The sequence below is a fragment of the Torulaspora globosa genome, chromosome 4, assembly GCF_014133895.1.
Source record: "Torulaspora globosa chromosome 4, complete sequence".
Classification (NCBI taxonomy): Eukaryota; Fungi; Ascomycota; class Saccharomycetes; order Saccharomycetales; family Saccharomycetaceae; genus Torulaspora; species Torulaspora globosa.
The window spans coordinates 492,362-508,391 of record NC_050730.1 but is presented as its reverse complement, the minus strand read 5'-3'; the positions used below and the strand labels follow the sequence as shown (position 1 = coordinate 508,391).

The window sequence follows — 16,030 nt, the reverse complement described above, 5'->3', positions numbered from 1 at the left end:
TGTAGCTTCAGCGATCTATTGTAGTTTTTAAGACTAGCTGTTAATTTGGAAAAATACTGGCCCTCTGCCAACTGAACAGACAAAGCACGACAAGGCTAGTAAGCCGGAGTGGTTCAAGACTCGTCTAGACTTCGAAATGTCGTTAAGTGCTACTCTTGACAGATTGTCAAGCAAGTGTAGGACTCAATCGAAGGCTAAGCAATTTTTCAATGAAGAGCTACTGAATGATTGGGCTTCTAAGAGTGAGCAACTTTGTGATCGGTTCAGAGAGCTGGAAGGAAACGATGAGAGGGTGGCATGGCTGCGACAAATGTTTATGGAGCTTTTAGACCTCTTTCAGGAAACCCAATTGCCGGCAAAGATTACATTGCCGCAGATTTCAAGGTTTATCGAGAGCATATGCAGTTCGACAAGTGCAACCGTAGGCAGTCAAGAATTAACATCGATGGTTGGGAAGATGTTTGTTTCAGTATCAAACCAATATATCGAAGAAGACGATGCAAAGACCGTTGCTTTGGCAAGAATCAGTAACTCTCTGTCGCGAGAAGTGTTCAAATTTAGTCGCCTCTCCAGCAAGCTTATGAATAGTGAACAAACCACGCTGCTGAGGCATCTTCTGAAAAAGTCGAAATATGAACTAAAGAAATTTAACCTGTTGGCTGAGTGCCCGACAGGCTATTCGCAACTTGTAACATTACTTCTAACCGCTTACTACGATCCAGATAATATGGAGAAAATCAAGCTGTATGTCCAGCAGATGTATCACATTGCCGGGAAGTACTCCCTGGACTCAATGCGGTGCTTGGATGTGATACTGAATATCTCTAGCGAGTTCATCACAGAACAGCACACCTTTCTGATAGCTTTTCTCAGAAGTACCAAATTTTGGCCTAAGCACCATGTTGCCGACCCTTTCCGAACGGATGGACTCAATAGAGGTGGGAATATGGTGGCGTCAAATGTCATAGCATTCCATCTAGCTCAGCAAACCGGTGATCTGAATCTGAAATACGTTGACATGGTCTGCATACTGATTAGGAACGGTTTCATTAATGTGCTTTCCATATGGGAAAATATACGACCAGACAATAAAACGCTGGAGCAGTTCTTTAGTGACTTTACGAGTGAAATGGAGAAAAATTCGATGAAAGGTCTTTTGAATCCACTCGCTATGGCGGCAGCTTTGAAATCTGACGATGAAAGTACAGAATCAAAGACTAGGCCGGTGACAGAGGATGAGGATGATGAGGGAAAGAAGAGCAGCCAAGATGCAGGCAAACAGAAGGAAAAAACGGAAGAATCGGACAAAGTTGTTCTGGAGAGTGCTAAGATGAAATTTATAGAGCGTCTGCTGGTTCACGGCTGTGTCACGGCTGCCTTTTTTCTCATAAATTCTCAATCTGGCTTTATGAATGTTGAAAGCCAGATACCAAAGCTAATCACCAGAATTTTTGATCACATCATCGATCCCCTTTACAATTCTTTGGTTCTCTTCGCTCTCAATACAGCTGTTGGTAGCTTGCCACTGACAATACAGGAAAATGGTATTCTCTCACACAAACCAAGATTAGTGAGAGAAGATAAAACTCACGATCCTTTCCCTACATTATCACTTAGAAACAGGGCTGTTTTCTACTACCCGCAATGGACATCAAACATACCAGTGGTTGACTCTGTCGAGGATCTTTTCCAAAAGTCGCACGAGTACCTATCTCTAATTGGAGCACGACTAGCCGTTAACCCTCAACTTATCTCCAAGATATGTCGCATCGGAAAAGTCGATATCACCAAGCACTCCGCTTGCTTGGATAAATGGGTCAACTATGTCAGAAAATTCATCTTTCAATGCATTCCCTTGCTTGACATAAATCCAGTGGTGACTAGCGAAATTTATGGCTTGATGAGACTATTCCCTTTTGAAAGAAGGTATTTCCTCTATAATGAGATGCTATCAAAACATTCGAAAGATGTTCTTCCCATCAAGGTTGGATTCAACAGGACTGAAAGAGAGGCAAAAAGCATCCTCAAGGCTTTGAATATCGATACAATTGACGAACAATCGAGAATACTTGCTAACCTTGCATCTACCAATCCACTAGCGACGTTAATGCCCGCCGTGAAGCAAATTGAAAATTATGACAAAATATCTGAGCTTGTAGTTTCGACGACGACCCTCTTCAATGATTTTGCTTGCGACGTCCTACAGTATGTTTTACTCATGCGGCTTACTGACAACCGAAATGCTGTGCAAAGTGACGGTGTCAATCAGTCGATGTGGGTTCAGCGTTTATCGGTCTTCATTGCTGGATTAGCCAAAGAATGTGATAAAATGGACATCACAAACATCAAGGAGTACATCGTCAAAACTCTGCACAATGGCAGCGTCATAGCGGTTTCGATTCTACGAGAACTTATTTCAACGGTGGGTGGTATTCGGGATCTCAATAACGTTAATCTGAAGCAACTAAAGATGCTTCACTCTGGAGAACCACTGAGAAAGGTAGCGAGAAAACTAATCTTTGATTGTAGGGATGATAACCAGGCACAAGGGACGAAATTAATCAGGTACTTCAACAGCGAAAATACCTTGTCGGAAGTGATAATTCTGTTACACAACTTGAATCTGAAGGCAAATAGTCAACAGGGGCACTATAAAGTTCTCTCCGCTAGATGTGATGAAATGAACACTTTATTATGGTCTTTTATCGAGCTTATAAAACACTGCTTAAAGACAGAAGATTTTGCGAAGAGCGTTCTTCCCTTAGATGTGTTGGGAAATGAGTATCATGTTTCGACTCCTTGGATTTTCCATCTGTGGAGGGACTACATAGATTCACATGAAGAAACTGATAAAAACGTCGCTTTAATGATTGAAAGAGCCGAGTTTAAAGATGTGGACTTCTCGAATTTATCTAGAGAAGTGTTTGTTAATTTCTGGAAGCTTTCACTTTACGACATCCAATTTGACAAGACTCTTTACGATGAAAGAAAATTTGTTTTGGAAGCAGAGCTTTCAACGTTGACATCCATCAAGAAAAAGAGCGAGGTGTCAAACAACATCAAGGATCTCTTAGTGAGCTGTATCTCCCACCAAAGAAAATTCAATTCGACTAAGCAACTCCTGCAGCAACAGCCAAGGGACTGGATACATGAAACGACTTATGATTCAATATACTCTTTTTTCCAGTATTGCGTGATACCCAGGGTATTATTTTCGCCTTCGGATGCTATATATGCTGCGTCTTTCATTTTACTAGCGTTCGAGGTTAGCGATTTTATGAAGCTTATGGACGTTTTTGTTAGGTCGGAGGTATTGAGCTCTTTATTGTTCTGCTGTACTGGCTCAGAAGCAGGAAATTTAGGCATTTTTTTTGCCCAGCTGCTGGAGGAGACTGAGAGAATGAGGCGTGATGAAGAACAGGATCGGGCAGCTTGCCGTGTGCTGTACGAATGGCATAATATCATTACCGAACAAGTTATCTTGACACTTCAAAACAAAAACTATATGTCTGTCAGAAATGGTATCGAGTTCATGAAGCATTTATCAAGTCTTTTCCCAGTGATAGACACACATATTCAATTGTTGTGTCAAACCGTTGAGGACAATCTCGAACAAGAAGAGAGAGAAGACATCAAACTTCCAAGCAATGCCTTGCTTGGCCATCTAAAGGCACGTCTGAAAGGAGCATTAAAACTTGAAGAGTTCTGCGACTTGAATGTGGAGGAACGTGCAGCCAAATTGAACCTCGAGGTGGAATTAGAAGAAATAAGGCTTCATGAAGTGCAGGTAGCAAATGAAAAGAAGCAGACAGAGCTTCGGAAACAGCTGGAGTTCAACAAGAAGCAAAGAGAACATGCAGAGAAAGCTAAAGAGGCGGCGGAAGCGGAAAATCTCCCATCCAGAACGACTGAAGGAACTTCTATCATCCGTTCTGAATCTCCGTTAACTGCGTCGTTGGATACTCATCAGTCACAAAGCGGCTCATGGCCTCTCGGGAGGGTCTTTAGGTTCATGGACGAGCTGCGTCACAACTTCAGTAACAATAATCTAAGCAAGGCTGTAAGTTGCATTTTCGATCCAGAAGAGAAGACTGCCATTCAGGACTTGACTAAACAGGCCATGCCGCTAAAGGATTTCCAGAAGAATCTTCAAACAATCGTCAATCGTTTCCTCATATCGCTGGTGCGCTCGCCGGAGAATTCTGATTTCGTCAAAAAGCTTGAAGAGGTGACACAGTCAATAAACTGCGTTACACGAGATGCAAGCAAAAAACGAAGCGACATGTACTCCGATGTGCCGAGCCGTTACGAGCAACCAAAGATTCGTAGCAGGTACGGCGGCAGTGGCAGAACGGACATACAGACGGAAACTGCCCTCGGTTCGAACGCAAAGGACACCAGAAAGCCAGGTAACGGCCCGTCGAGGGAGGCCCGCACCTCGCCTCCGGAGGCTGGAAGATCAGAAAGTGTAGGAGCCCGTCCACCCAATAGAAATGGGTCGTCAACCGGGTCCGAGGCATCCAGGTATTACAGCAACCGGCGGAACAGAGACTCGCGCTCCGAAAGAGAATACAGATCAAGAGGACCCAAGAAGGAGGACCAAACCGGAAGACCGCCATCCACGTCGCTAGCTTCTCGAGCTCTAGTTTTCCCAGGAAAGCCTGCCCAACGGGCAGATACGCGGAACGCGAGAAAGAGCGCTCCATCTTTCAACTCAGGAACCCAGGAGCGAAGCGAACGTCAGCTCCCGGTAGCGCCAGATACAGCCGAGGGGCGGCCGCCTAAGAGGTTCAGACCCGACGATAATCGAAGCAACTACAGATCGTCAGACAATGGAGCAAAAAGTTCACGCAAAGATGCCGACCGCCCGAGATATGCAGATCGTCGCAACCAAGCTTTGCCGCAAGGCCCCCGGGCCTCTCAAGAGCCCCCAAGCAGGTACCAAAGGTGAGTAATCAGCCTTCTAGTTGGGCTTTAGGTCAATTTGAAGATGTGAGCTTGGTGTCACGTGACCGGAGGTTCTTAAGCCCTAGATCAGAAGCATCATGAACTTCTTAGCCAACTTCGAAGCCAGTAGTCGCCAAGAAGCACCAAGTGGCCGCATCGTAGATCAATATACTCATGTCTACGGAGGTATGGAGTGGTAACCAAGGAACATTGTGTGTATATGTGAGTAAGGCGAGGGATCTCCCGAATCTGAACAAGTTAGACAAACAGAATGTCATGCTGAGGTTGAGAATCGCACATATGACTAGAGAGAGCGACACTCTGTTCAGAGCAGGCCAGAATCCCGTGTTTAAATATCTTGAGAGGTTCGAAATCACGCCCGAGGTTAGACCGGCGATGCAAGTCGAGGTATACTGCGACAGAAAGAAGAAAGCGCCCATTCTGATCGGCAGATGCGATGTAGATCTGTTAAACGGCATCAGAGCTGACTCTAAAGAAGGCTACTGCTCGTGGTATGAGCTGAAGCGGGATAGGAGCGAGTTTGCCGGAACTGTCTTTATCGAGTTGAGCTTCACCCCCAGCTTACCGCATTACGAGGAGGAGGGACGCGATGAAGAGATACAGCGACTGGATGCGTCAATGGCAAGTCGTCCTGTACCGCCGCTGCCAAGCGACCAACAGTCCGATTTTGACACTTCTAGTGGCCGAAGCGAGCCCTACAGCGGCCGCTATATGCATGCATCTGTGATGAGAGAGGTGACCCCTCGCAAACACTCTTTCCCTACCAATCAGTTGCCGGAACTTCCGAGAAGTCTGTCATCTTCTGTAGGAACCAATCAGAGCTCAGACTCTCAGACGACAGTGAGCACTGGAGTGACAACAGCGTCGGATACAAAGCTTCACTTCGCTAATTTGAGAAAGCTGAGGGAGAAGATCAACGTTTTTAAGAATCCTAACAATTCTACGAATCATAGCAACCCAAACACGCCTGTTGATATCGCCGCGCTGCAGAAGGCAATAGGAGTGAGCTCCATCAATGACGATACTGACGATGACCAGGATAATCTTGCAGATCGGCGCGGTTCGTGCTCCAGTCGAGTGTCTCGTTCTAGCAAACTGGAGCCACAACCTCCACTGCCTCCCCTACCGGTCGAGAAACCAGGAACGCTTCGCAACCGCTCGCCATCGCCGACATTGGCTCTACCAAGAAGCAGAGAACACACATCCCCATTACGAGGCGGGAACGACTCCCCCAAGCTGCCGCCGCTGCCGTCAGGCTCGGCTTCCACAAGTAGAACTACATCGCCAAGAAGACGTCCTCCGCCAGTCGAGAAGTGACTGGATCGTCGTCGTAAGTAGTTCTTGTAATATCAGCACTGATTGTACTGTCGCGGTAAGCCTACCGCGCGACGAAGAATTGCAGTGCGGCGCAGCAGAGCTTCCATGGACTATAAGAACACTAGAATGCCAAGGGAACAGATGCAAGTTATGAGCTATTGCGTAGTTTTCTGCATCTTATGGCTGGGCCGTACGGTACCCTAGTTATATTGATCCGCGATTTTCGAGCTAATGCTGAGCTGAATCCTGGACTTTACTTTGGCTTGGTGGTTGGCAACACCTGCATACGCTTCAATCAGATACGAGATGTTCTAGAGTTTCCTATCGAGGGGAATGAATCAGACTTTCCGATTGACTTATTTCTGATTCAAAGACGACCGCGATCGAAGAGTTCTGTCACCGGTCGCAGAAGAGATCTAGTAGATCGCTGTATAGTGTACTACAGGAAGCTCCCGGCGATGAAATCCGACGGATTGTGTTTTGAGTGGAAATCCGTTGAGCTGAAGTTGGCGAAGGCTTCGATGACCTTTTTGGTTGATATTGAATTATATCCAGCAGCCCCAGAGCTGCCGCCTAGGGACAACGGGATGGGAAGCGGATGTATATCCGAACAAGTGAACATTGACTCCAAACGAAAAGTAAATGAAGTCGAAAGATCGGCCACCTCATCATTTTTGAAGGAAGTGACTGACGCAACAACTAGTAATAAGGTCAGCAGGGCGAGCAAGAAGACAGGCTCCAGAAAGCGGGATAAGATTAAGGCCCTCATACCGGGTACTTCGAAAGGCCGCGCGAGCAATCCGGCCAGTTTGAAGAATACAGATGCAAATGTCATTTACTATGATCTTTCCACTCAAAACGCTGGGAGCTGTTGTAGCGACTATAGGCACGGTGAATCTCAACCGATAAGCTTTCGGATGGTCCTGGGTGATGCCAGACTTTATGAGTTGACTGATAAAAAGGCTGAGACTGCTGAGGACGAAGCACTGCCGCTTGAACTTTCGCCTATGGAGTTCTTCAGTGACATTGGCAATCGAATCAAGCATGACCAAGGAATGAACTTCTCACATGTATTTTCGTCGCATAACAGGCTAGTCACCAGTTACTTGGGACGAGGCAAGTGGGGCGAGCCACTGCTGTCCGACAGCCTGCTGAATTGGTATCTGCAGCCGAGCGTTAAGCCACTAACGGGTCCCCCACTACCTCCCAAATGCCCGCGAGGCATGCTGTGGGAAGAGTACTATCTATTAAATCGCGGACTATATAGTAAAACTGTATTAAGATGACAGCCATGCAATCAGAAAGCGGGCTCGTCACCGTAGTCCTCCTCTCCGCCGTAATCGTCATCGTCTCCATCGTTGAAGTATTTCTCAGCATTATAATCATCGTCGTCGTCTTCGTCTTCTTCAAAGTCTTCGTCGATGGCCTCCTCCTCCTTCCCACCTTCTTCGTCCTTCGCAGCTTCGTCATCCTCATCTTCAGCAAGCGCTTTCAATTTCTCCAGCATGTTCATGGCTGCGTTTTCATCTTGCGCTCCGCCAGTGAAGATATTATCTGTGTTGTCAAACTTCGATATACTGAGCAGTTTCTTCTTATTTATGCCCATGACACTGAACAGTTCCTTGGGGAAAACCTCTAAATGGAAAGGGTGGTCATCGATCGATGCGCCTATCTTTCGTTTCTTCAAGAATCTATCGGAATAGCGCTCAATTCCATCTTTTCGACCCTCTTCTTCAATCAAAGTCTTCTTGCCCTTCCTGCCGTCGGTTTCACCGCTGGTGTCATCGGTCGCCAGAGTAATAGCCCCAGTGTAGAAAGGTCCATCTCTTATGACTTGCCCAAGCTTGATATATCTCACAGCCAATGATCTATCTTTCGAACTTATGGGATTGTTAACGGGCAGCGGAATACTCGGTATATCTGTGGTATCATACGTGGAAACATCACTGTAATCAAGACCAAACGGTAGACTTTTCAAAAAGCTATTTCCACCACCGCCACCTCCTCGACCACCACGGAAACTCATCTCAAATACCTAAATCGCTATCTTTGCCCTGCTGATGGAGCTTGCATTTAATGAAGATTATATGTGATGAGCTTGAAATTTTTATGATCTACGGTTTGAAATTTCAGCTTAGCACAAGAGCTTAGGATTCAGGCTGCAGATCAGCTCAATCAGGCGGTTGGCTGGTCCATTCCATTCATCTAGCCATTGCTGAATCATAGCTGTCTTTTCTGTCTGAAGCTTGCTGGCAACCTGCCTTCGGCTAGACATTCACTTGAGACTTACTTATAACTACACCACGATAAACGATGGTACGTATTCGAATGGAGCGCTTTGAACATGCAATCATCTGTATATTTCGCCCTCTTTCGAAGAGCTGTTGCCGTGTCTATTCTTCCAGAAGGTCTTGGATATCGCTAAGATCATCTTCAGTCCGGTCCTTTTCGATCTGGGCATGCTCCACCATCTTTGCCAGCATGTCTTCTTGCTTCTTGATCTTCTGTCTGGTCCTGTTTCCCCAGCCGTATTCGATACTAGACGTTGTGGCATCGGCTTCTGGGTTGTCGATCAATTCTTTGCCCTTGTTGTCGCTCAGTTCTCTCTCATCCTTACGGATCTGCGATTGCAGCTTCCTCTTGGCCAGTTCTCTGGAGACTAGGTTTCTGATCAAGATGTAGCCACCGACTATGACGACCAGCCTCACGGCCTTCGTTGAGCTCATGTCGGCGAAAGTGTCGTAAAAATTGTTGCGTACTCTATCAACTAGCTCCATTGCGATGGGATAGACGGCTCAATGGTTGGTTTCTGCCCTGCTCTTGCGCCCTGGTTGTTGTTAGTTTTTAGCATCTCAGCTTGATTAATCAAGCACATAGAAAAACGGTTACTATATGATGACTATGATACTTACAACACAGTAAGACAAACGCCTCTATGCGACTTAAGACGATCTGCCGTCGTAGCAAATGTGCCCAGAATTCGCAATCCATGGTCCAATGTTCGCTCCACAGGGAGCTGGTCTTGCGAGCGCGGTGGTTATAGTCTTGCTGTTCCTCCACCTGGGATAACCATCTAGACTTCATCCTCGCTCGAAGCACCGTCTAACTCTAGAGGACTGTAGTGAGGGCCGGTCTCGACGCTTGTAGGCTTCACAAAGCCGCCATATTTCGCGCTGACGGGCCCAAAGTAGACCGTGCCTTTGATGGAGCCATCGTTCTTCCCGACCGGCTCGTCAAACTGCACCCCGCACCAGATATCGGTCGGCGAGATTTCCGGCACCACCCCAACGAACCTCAGCCATCCTCTTCGCTCGGGTCGGCCCTCGCTCCTTACTGCACAGCGCTGATCGATCTCTAAGGTCTCCAGTCTCTCCTGCTGAAGCCTCCGGGACCTGTCCAGCTGCTCCTTGTAGGCCGGATCAAATCGGCCCATCTGATTGCGCACTTTCCAGGCCAATAACGTGTTCTCTCGCTGGGCATAGTCCTCCTCCGACAGCTTGAAGCCGACATCCTCATCGCCCGGCTGCAAGCGGTCTGAGATGGGATTTGCACTAGTATCATCGACAAAAATACGGCTTATTCGGGTATCGTTCAACACCTGGTATTCATTGTCCTGGGCTGACGGATCGACAGTACTCAAAACGTTTCCCTGCTGGTCTTTGGCTATAAGCTTCATGTGGCTCGGCTCAATTCCTGTCAACGGGTAGATACGATCACATAGCGTATCCAGTCGGATCTCAGCGGGAAAATCCTTTGCAATCGAGCAAAGCTCAGACTCTACCAGCACCTTCATCGTCGAGCTGCTCATCGAGGTTTTTCATAGTAGTGAATTGTGAAAAATTGACCAACAAGCTACACTGTTTAAGCAGCTGAAAGCTACCACTAGAAGCGATCCATTGAGCTTTGAGCCCACGAACTACACCGATATGGTATGTCACAGATGCTGCACAGCCAAGAAGCCAGCTTGCTTAGTACTAACACGACATTCTGACCAAGAGCGACGGTAAACGCATGCCCCAGGAAACACAGCAACCACAGCAGCAAAGACGCAAGTTCGAGGGCCCCAAGAGGGAGGCAATCCTTGACTTGGCCAAGTACAAAGATACCAAGGTCCGCGTGAAGCTTATGGGCGGGAGGCTGGTAACAGGCGTGCTGAAAGGTTACGATCAACTGATGAACCTGGTGCTGGACGAGACTCTGGAGTATATGCGCGACCCCGAAGATTCGTCTGTTATTCTGAAAGATAAGACGAGAAGTCTGGGACTGATTGTCATCAGAGGCACTGTCCTGCTGTCGCTCAGCCCATGCGACGGATCCGAGGTTATCTACGTCCAGGAAAGTAACTGATAGAACACACGCAGGCAGGAATTTCGAGCTATTCGAGCACCTAAGTAGGGGACTAGCAAACCGCAGTACGTTCACCGTTTATTTTTCTTAGTATTTTTCAAGATTTTCACATCGCAAGTCGCATAGATGGGTTTCCACATACTCCAGCGGCCACTTGTCGATAACGCCTATCGCAGCATTCAGAGTACAGTCGCCATCTGGCTGCCCAGCTGTATCGATATGCTTTCAAGCATTAAATGCTTCGAGGTCTGGCACGCCGGAGGAAGCTAAGTCCGTCGGATCTAATGGATTTCTCCGGCAACGGCTGAAAATTTTGCAAGCACATAAAAGATCAATGCTCGATGAGAAGCTTGGAAGAGGTAGAGGCCTGGATTGGTCCCATCTTGGATCCACTTCAACCGTAGTACCATAGCCTAGATGTCCACAGAACCATTCAGAAACGTCCGTTTGCTTCCACAAACGAACCAATTGCTCGGGCTTTACACTATCATCAGAGATAAGAACACCACGAGACCCAATTTCATCTTTTATGCGGACCGAATCATCAGACTTCTGGTGGAAGAAGGCTTGAATTATTTGCCCGTTGAGCCAACAGTTGTGGAAACGGACACCAATGAGAATTTTGAAGGTTGTAGCTTCTTGGGGAAGATCTGCGGAGTGTCGATTGTGAGAGCCGGTGAGTCGATGGAGCAAGGGTTGCGGGACTGCTGCAGATCGGTCAGAATTGGCAAAATTTTGATTCAGAGAGATGAAGAGACGGCTCAGCCAAAGCTGTTTTTCGAGAAGTTGCCCAGCGACATAGCTAACAGGTACGTGTTTCTGTTGGATCCGATGCTGGCTACCGGCGGCAGCGCGATCATGGCGACGGACGTTCTGATCAAGAGGGGAGTAAAGCCGGAGAGAATCTTCTTTCTGAACTTGATCTGCAGTAAGGAAGGCGTGGACAGATACCACGCGGCATTCCCAGACGTTACGATCGTCACTGGTGCCATCGACCAAGGCCTAGATGAGAACAGGTACCTAAGGCCCGGTCTCGGTGACTTCGGTGACAGATACTACTGTTTGTAGTGATCATAGGATAGACATAGTCATTGGTAATCAAAAAGAATCTTTGAGCCATTATCCTGCCAGTCGGACTGAGTCGTCAGCATCCTGTTGAACGTAGTTAAGCTCGCCAAAACAGACCCGCCTATCCATGCGGAGTATTTTCTTTCGGGAGGCGCTATCAGTCTAATGTTCGCCTTCTTGTGAGTCAAACCTTGCAGCTCCTTCAGCATCCGCTGACCGAATCCAGGAAACATTGTAGATCCCCCGCTGAGGACGATTTTGGACAGGAGCTCGGGCCGCAGCTCAAGATCTACATTCGAGATGCTGTGCAAGACCATCTCAGGTAGTCCATCTTCTTCGATACCTGTGATGTCTGGTCGGAAAAGGATTTCTGGCGCCCTAAATTGGCTCTCCTTGAGTGCCAGTACTTTGCCATCGGGTAATTTGAACTTTTTGCTCAACTGATCACTACCAAATTGGTAGTCTTCTGCTTCCTTGCGAGGGTCGGGCGAGATGTAGCAGCCTTTCTCTTTCATTATGCGAACCATCTCACGTTCACTGCTGGAGAATAGCCAAGGTCCCGACTCACTTCGTATGTGATATTGCAACTGCTCTGTGATGTCTCTGCCGCCCAGGTTGGTTCTTCGAATAGTCGACGAGAGAGTATACCCTTTGTAGATAGAAACTGAGCTACAGTATCCATCGCCGCAGTCAAGAACGCATCCAGTGGTACTGCCGCTGGCATAAAGAGACAATACCGCTGGCAAGGAAACGCAAATTGCTGGAAAATTGAACTTCTCGAAGAGAACTTCATAGATCTTCTCCCTATTGGAATGCGGATTCAGCGGTGCTTCAGTCATTAGCAAAGGATGTTCGTTTCTATTCTCAAGTTGCAGGGAATCATACAAGACATGCGACCATATGAGTTCCATATCGTCCCAGCTGGAGACTACTCCACGTTCCACTGCATATCGCAGCCTTAAAAGACCTCTCAAGTTCTGTGCCTTATTTCCAACATATGTATCATGAGCCAAACCTCCTGATGTAGCTTTAGTGTGAGTAGCATCGCCAACCATCGAATATTCCAAGCATTTGGGTCGTTCTTCGCCGCAAAAGCCGGCTTTGATCACCGCAGAACCATTGTCGAATACCACTGGCTGATTATATAACTGTATGGCATCCGTCATTCAGCTTACTTACCACTGAAGTGTTCTCGATCTGGAAGGACACTTTGTTTATCCGGGACCCTTGAGAACTGATAATGCTATGAGTTCTGAGTACGTGAAACAGATCAGATAGATACAGTCACTGACTTTCTCATCTATATAACTTTTGATGTATCTGATGGTGGTAGATTCAAGAGGAGAATCCCTCAGAGCCATTGAAGCCCTGGAACGAAGTGAGCAAGAAAATGTTGTAATACTTCTTCTTGGCGATTTGGTTACAGTGGTTCCATGCAGACGTCAATCTGCCGTCAATGCACGAACCGCTCATGTAAAAGTTGTCGGCACCGGATCCGTCGAACATATGGGCAAACGCATCCTGTAAAATCGTCAGTTTCAGATCCTCGACAGAACCGTATTCTTTTTTGATGTAATCCAGTAGTAAGTCATCGTTCTCGACAAGCTGGCTTATCTTCATCAGAGTGTGGTCGAAAGGAATGAGGATTGATGGAACTTGAGTGTACTTGTCGAGGAAGAAAAGAGCATTGGGAACAGCGTCGTCACCTAAATGAACTACCGAAGACCCGACCCACGTCTTAGTCTTGGAACGGCACTCCGAAATTATGTTATGCATTTCTTTATAGATGGCAGGAGACGCTTTTATACGATTCAAACCGTGCCCGGTGGATGCCAATCTGTATTGAGATCCATCAAACAGATCAGAATCAGCAAGATACCATAGATGGACCATTTCTCGCTGTATGATTGACCATAGTGTGAGGGATTGCTGAACATAATGCCATTGTCTGTCGTGGTCGTGTGTCAAACGAGCACCATTTCTGCCAAATTGGATTCCGATGGAGTATTTCTTCGCGATTTCAGGCTGGCGGAATAGCTCCAGCCGCTCGAGCATCCTCATGATCGGGCGTCTGTTCATACTGAGGTAGGCGTTGTAATCTCCAATCGAATATAAGACTTGGCGAATATCATCTTTGGAACAATGCTTGCCGCTATATCTAGACGCCAAGGTTTCGATGGCATTCTCCTTCTGCTTGATGAGCCTATTAATTTGGACCCTTGTCTTACCGGTGGGGGAAATGCTTGACGTCGCAACGAGAATAAGTTTGTCATCGAAGATTCTATTTGCCTTCTCTGAATCGTCTCCTTTGGAAGCTAGAAACGAATGAACGGTTTTTATCGGCTTGAAAAGGTGAAACTCCATATGATCCTCGATTTGAGGCAGTCTGGAATCCATGACCATGTAGCACAGTTTCCCATATGTGTCTCTCATCCTTTCCGGATTCATGATCTTGTAACGCCTGCCGATCTCGAAGACGTCTTGGAACCATTTAGCGTTGTCACTAAAATTCTTCATCTCTAACAGTTTCTTGCCGACCTTCATGTTTGAGGCAATCACCAGACCCGATAGAACAGAGCAAATTTCCTTTAACTGTTCCACGATTCTTTTAGCCTTCGATTTGTACGATAGCACATCCACACGATCAGTATACTCTGAGACCTGTAGAGCCGCCTCAAGCAATCGCAGAAGATGTCTCTCCTCGTAAGTAAGCCTCATGGGTATAAATAAAGCGTTTTTCCTCAAGATAGCCAACAGCTTGTCGTCAATTGAGTCGGTGCCTCGGGTCCCCGAAGAAAGATCGGAGGTCCCGGCATCAAGCTGTCCTGTTGGAGTGCCATTCTTTCTATCAAACTCCCTTCTCTGCTCTTCCTCACTCTCAGCTGGAGGAACCCCAGATCGGCTATTGTTGGGAGTGCTGCCATCGGCAGCCTCGTCATCCACCTTAACGTACTCATGGCTTCTTCTCTTGCCTCCCCTGTGGAGCATTTCGAAGCAAACAACACAAAAGTTTTCTTCACAGTCGTTGCAAATCACCCCAGTGGCCATATCCCTACATTCATTACACAACTCAGGGTTGTTCACGTCCTCCTCCATCTCCGCCATTTCTTCATCCAGCTGCAGTTCATCACCGCCATCGCTGTCCTCGACATACTCAGAATCGAGAATCTCCTTCAGCGATCTCTTGCCGGAGCTCATCACAGAGTACCACCAGAAATCAGAGCTTGCTGCTTGGTCTTTTTGCCCTCAGTAGTTTCTTCAGTGAATCTTAGATTTCGTCCTTTCGAATACTATAGACCACGCTAAATCGTGAATGGAAGAGCCCGAGCACTCAGGACATATCGAGCTGCCGTTGAATCCGTGCTTCTTCAGTTCTGCTTGGCTCGTGGCATTGGTTCAGGGACCAAGAATACGAGACTTGGATGAAAGCTCAAGCTGTGACACCCAAGAGGGCACTACGGCAGACGGTACAAGCGTGTGTGCTTCTACTAGCCATCTATCTAATTTTAAGGCATTTCCTAGTCTGTGAGTACCCGTTCAGATGGTTCAAGAGGAATTTTAGGGCTCTAGCGAAGCTTGCCCAACAAGAAGCTCTTACAGCACAAGATGGTCCAAGCCAAATCATTTCAGATCCCGTATTTGACGTGGAAGATGCAAATCCGATTGATACCACCAGACTAGTCTGCTTCCTGCTAGTTTGTTGTGCCTGTGTCGTGCCCTTTCTCTACTAGACCAATGCAAGAATAGACCGATATCTTCTAGCAGAGGTCCTTCGGACAAAGACCTCACATAATTGATGTCAGACGGCGTGTGAAGTAACCTTTGATGAAACGGAGAGACCTTCAACACCATTTTGGACCCCACATGAGATGAAGTCTACACTGATTTTCGTCCAACGACATTAGGCAATAACCTACAAAGAAACGGAGACAAGCGATTAGATCAAGTACCCATATTGATCGATTCAATGATCAGACTGGTTTCAATTCACAAGAGGCTCAACATCTATTAGCCAAGACGTTTAGAGGTTCGAACTGTCAGAGTGATCTGATAAACCATTACAACTCCTTGATCTGGCAATTTGCATAATGAGATTGAAACAATAGATTGGATCGACGATTTGCAACAAACGGCTGAAGATCATCTCAGACATCAATTAGTACCGATTCGGCACTCAGATGAACCACAACTAATGCCTGTAAGCCCTGTAAATTACTCTTTTGGTTAAATTACATGGACATAGGTTGTGGCAGGTCTTGCGGAGTTGTAATCTATGGCTTTGGTATATAAGGAAGGTGGAATTGCAGTGATCGACTGTGTTTCGATTGCT

At 46.9% G+C, this 16,030-nt stretch overlaps 11 protein-coding genes across 11 annotated transcripts; 6 read left to right on the top strand and 5 right to left on the bottom strand.

Annotated features, from left to right (window-relative positions):
• Positions 1-136: 136 nt before the first annotated feature.
• On the top strand, positions 137-4,951 carry THO2 (Tho2p; the record flags this gene model as incomplete). Its single annotated transcript, XM_037283544.1, has 1 exon — positions 137-4,951. One exon carries the CDS (start codon positions 137-139, stop codon positions 4,949-4,951), a length of 4,815 nt encoding a protein of 1,604 aa, XP_037139440.1.
• Positions 4,952-5,121: 170 nt separating this feature from the next.
• Positions 5,122-6,285, top strand: INN1 (Inn1p; the record flags this gene model as incomplete). The annotated part of the gene is made up of 1 exon (XM_037283543.1): positions 5,122-6,285. One exon carries the CDS (start codon positions 5,122-5,124, stop codon positions 6,283-6,285), a length of 1,164 nt encoding a protein of 387 aa, XP_037139439.1.
• Positions 6,286-6,464: 179 nt separating this feature from the next.
• HG536_0D02860 (uncharacterized protein) lies at positions 6,465-7,571 on the top strand (the record flags this gene model as incomplete). The annotated part of the gene is made up of 1 exon (XM_037283542.1): positions 6,465-7,571. One exon carries the CDS (start codon positions 6,465-6,467, stop codon positions 7,569-7,571), a length of 1,107 nt encoding a protein of 368 aa, XP_037139438.1.
• Positions 7,572-7,582: 11 nt separating this feature from the next.
• Positions 7,583-8,311, bottom strand: RPC31 (DNA-directed RNA polymerase III subunit C31; the record flags this gene model as incomplete). Its single annotated transcript, XM_037283541.1, has 1 exon — positions 7,583-8,311. The coding sequence occupies one exon, from the start codon at positions 8,309-8,311 to the stop codon at positions 7,583-7,585; it is 729 nt and encodes a 242-aa protein (XP_037139437.1).
• Positions 8,312-8,678: 367 nt separating this feature from the next.
• Positions 8,679-9,062, bottom strand: PGA2 (Pga2p; the record flags this gene model as incomplete). The annotated part of the gene is made up of 1 exon (XM_037283540.1): positions 8,679-9,062. The coding sequence occupies one exon, from the start codon at positions 9,060-9,062 to the stop codon at positions 8,679-8,681; it is 384 nt and encodes a 127-aa protein (XP_037139436.1).
• Positions 9,063-9,358: 296 nt separating this feature from the next.
• Positions 9,359-10,093, bottom strand: ALF1 (Alf1p; the record flags this gene model as incomplete). Its single annotated transcript, XM_037283539.1, has 1 exon — positions 9,359-10,093. The coding sequence occupies one exon, from the start codon at positions 10,091-10,093 to the stop codon at positions 9,359-9,361; it is 735 nt and encodes a 244-aa protein (XP_037139435.1).
• A 203-nt stretch (positions 10,094-10,296) lies between these two features.
• LSM7 (Sm-like protein LSM7) lies at positions 10,297-10,632 on the top strand (the record flags this gene model as incomplete). The annotated part of the gene is made up of 1 exon (XM_037283538.1): positions 10,297-10,632. The coding sequence occupies one exon, from the start codon at positions 10,297-10,299 to the stop codon at positions 10,630-10,632; it is 336 nt and encodes a 111-aa protein (XP_037139434.1).
• Positions 10,633-11,049: 417 nt separating this feature from the next.
• FUR1 (uracil phosphoribosyltransferase) lies at positions 11,050-11,700 on the top strand (the record flags this gene model as incomplete). Its single annotated transcript, XM_037283537.1, has 1 exon — positions 11,050-11,700. One exon carries the CDS (start codon positions 11,050-11,052, stop codon positions 11,698-11,700), a length of 651 nt encoding a protein of 216 aa, XP_037139433.1.
• Positions 11,701-11,720: 20 nt separating this feature from the next.
• Positions 11,721-12,866, bottom strand: ARP1 (actin-related protein 1; the record flags this gene model as incomplete). The annotated part of the gene is made up of 1 exon (XM_037283536.1): positions 11,721-12,866. The coding sequence occupies one exon, from the start codon at positions 12,864-12,866 to the stop codon at positions 11,721-11,723; it is 1,146 nt and encodes a 381-aa protein (XP_037139432.1).
• Positions 12,867-13,035: 169 nt separating this feature from the next.
• On the bottom strand, positions 13,036-14,898 carry HG536_0D02790 (uncharacterized protein; the record flags this gene model as incomplete). The annotated part of the gene is made up of 1 exon (XM_037283535.1): positions 13,036-14,898. The coding sequence occupies one exon, from the start codon at positions 14,896-14,898 to the stop codon at positions 13,036-13,038; it is 1,863 nt and encodes a 620-aa protein (XP_037139431.1).
• Positions 14,899-15,122: 224 nt separating this feature from the next.
• On the top strand, positions 15,123-15,431 carry HG536_0D02780 (uncharacterized protein; the record flags this gene model as incomplete). Its single annotated transcript, XM_037283534.1, has 1 exon — positions 15,123-15,431. One exon carries the CDS (start codon positions 15,123-15,125, stop codon positions 15,429-15,431), a length of 309 nt encoding a protein of 102 aa, XP_037139430.1.
• Between the last annotated feature and the right edge of the window lie 599 nt (positions 15,432-16,030).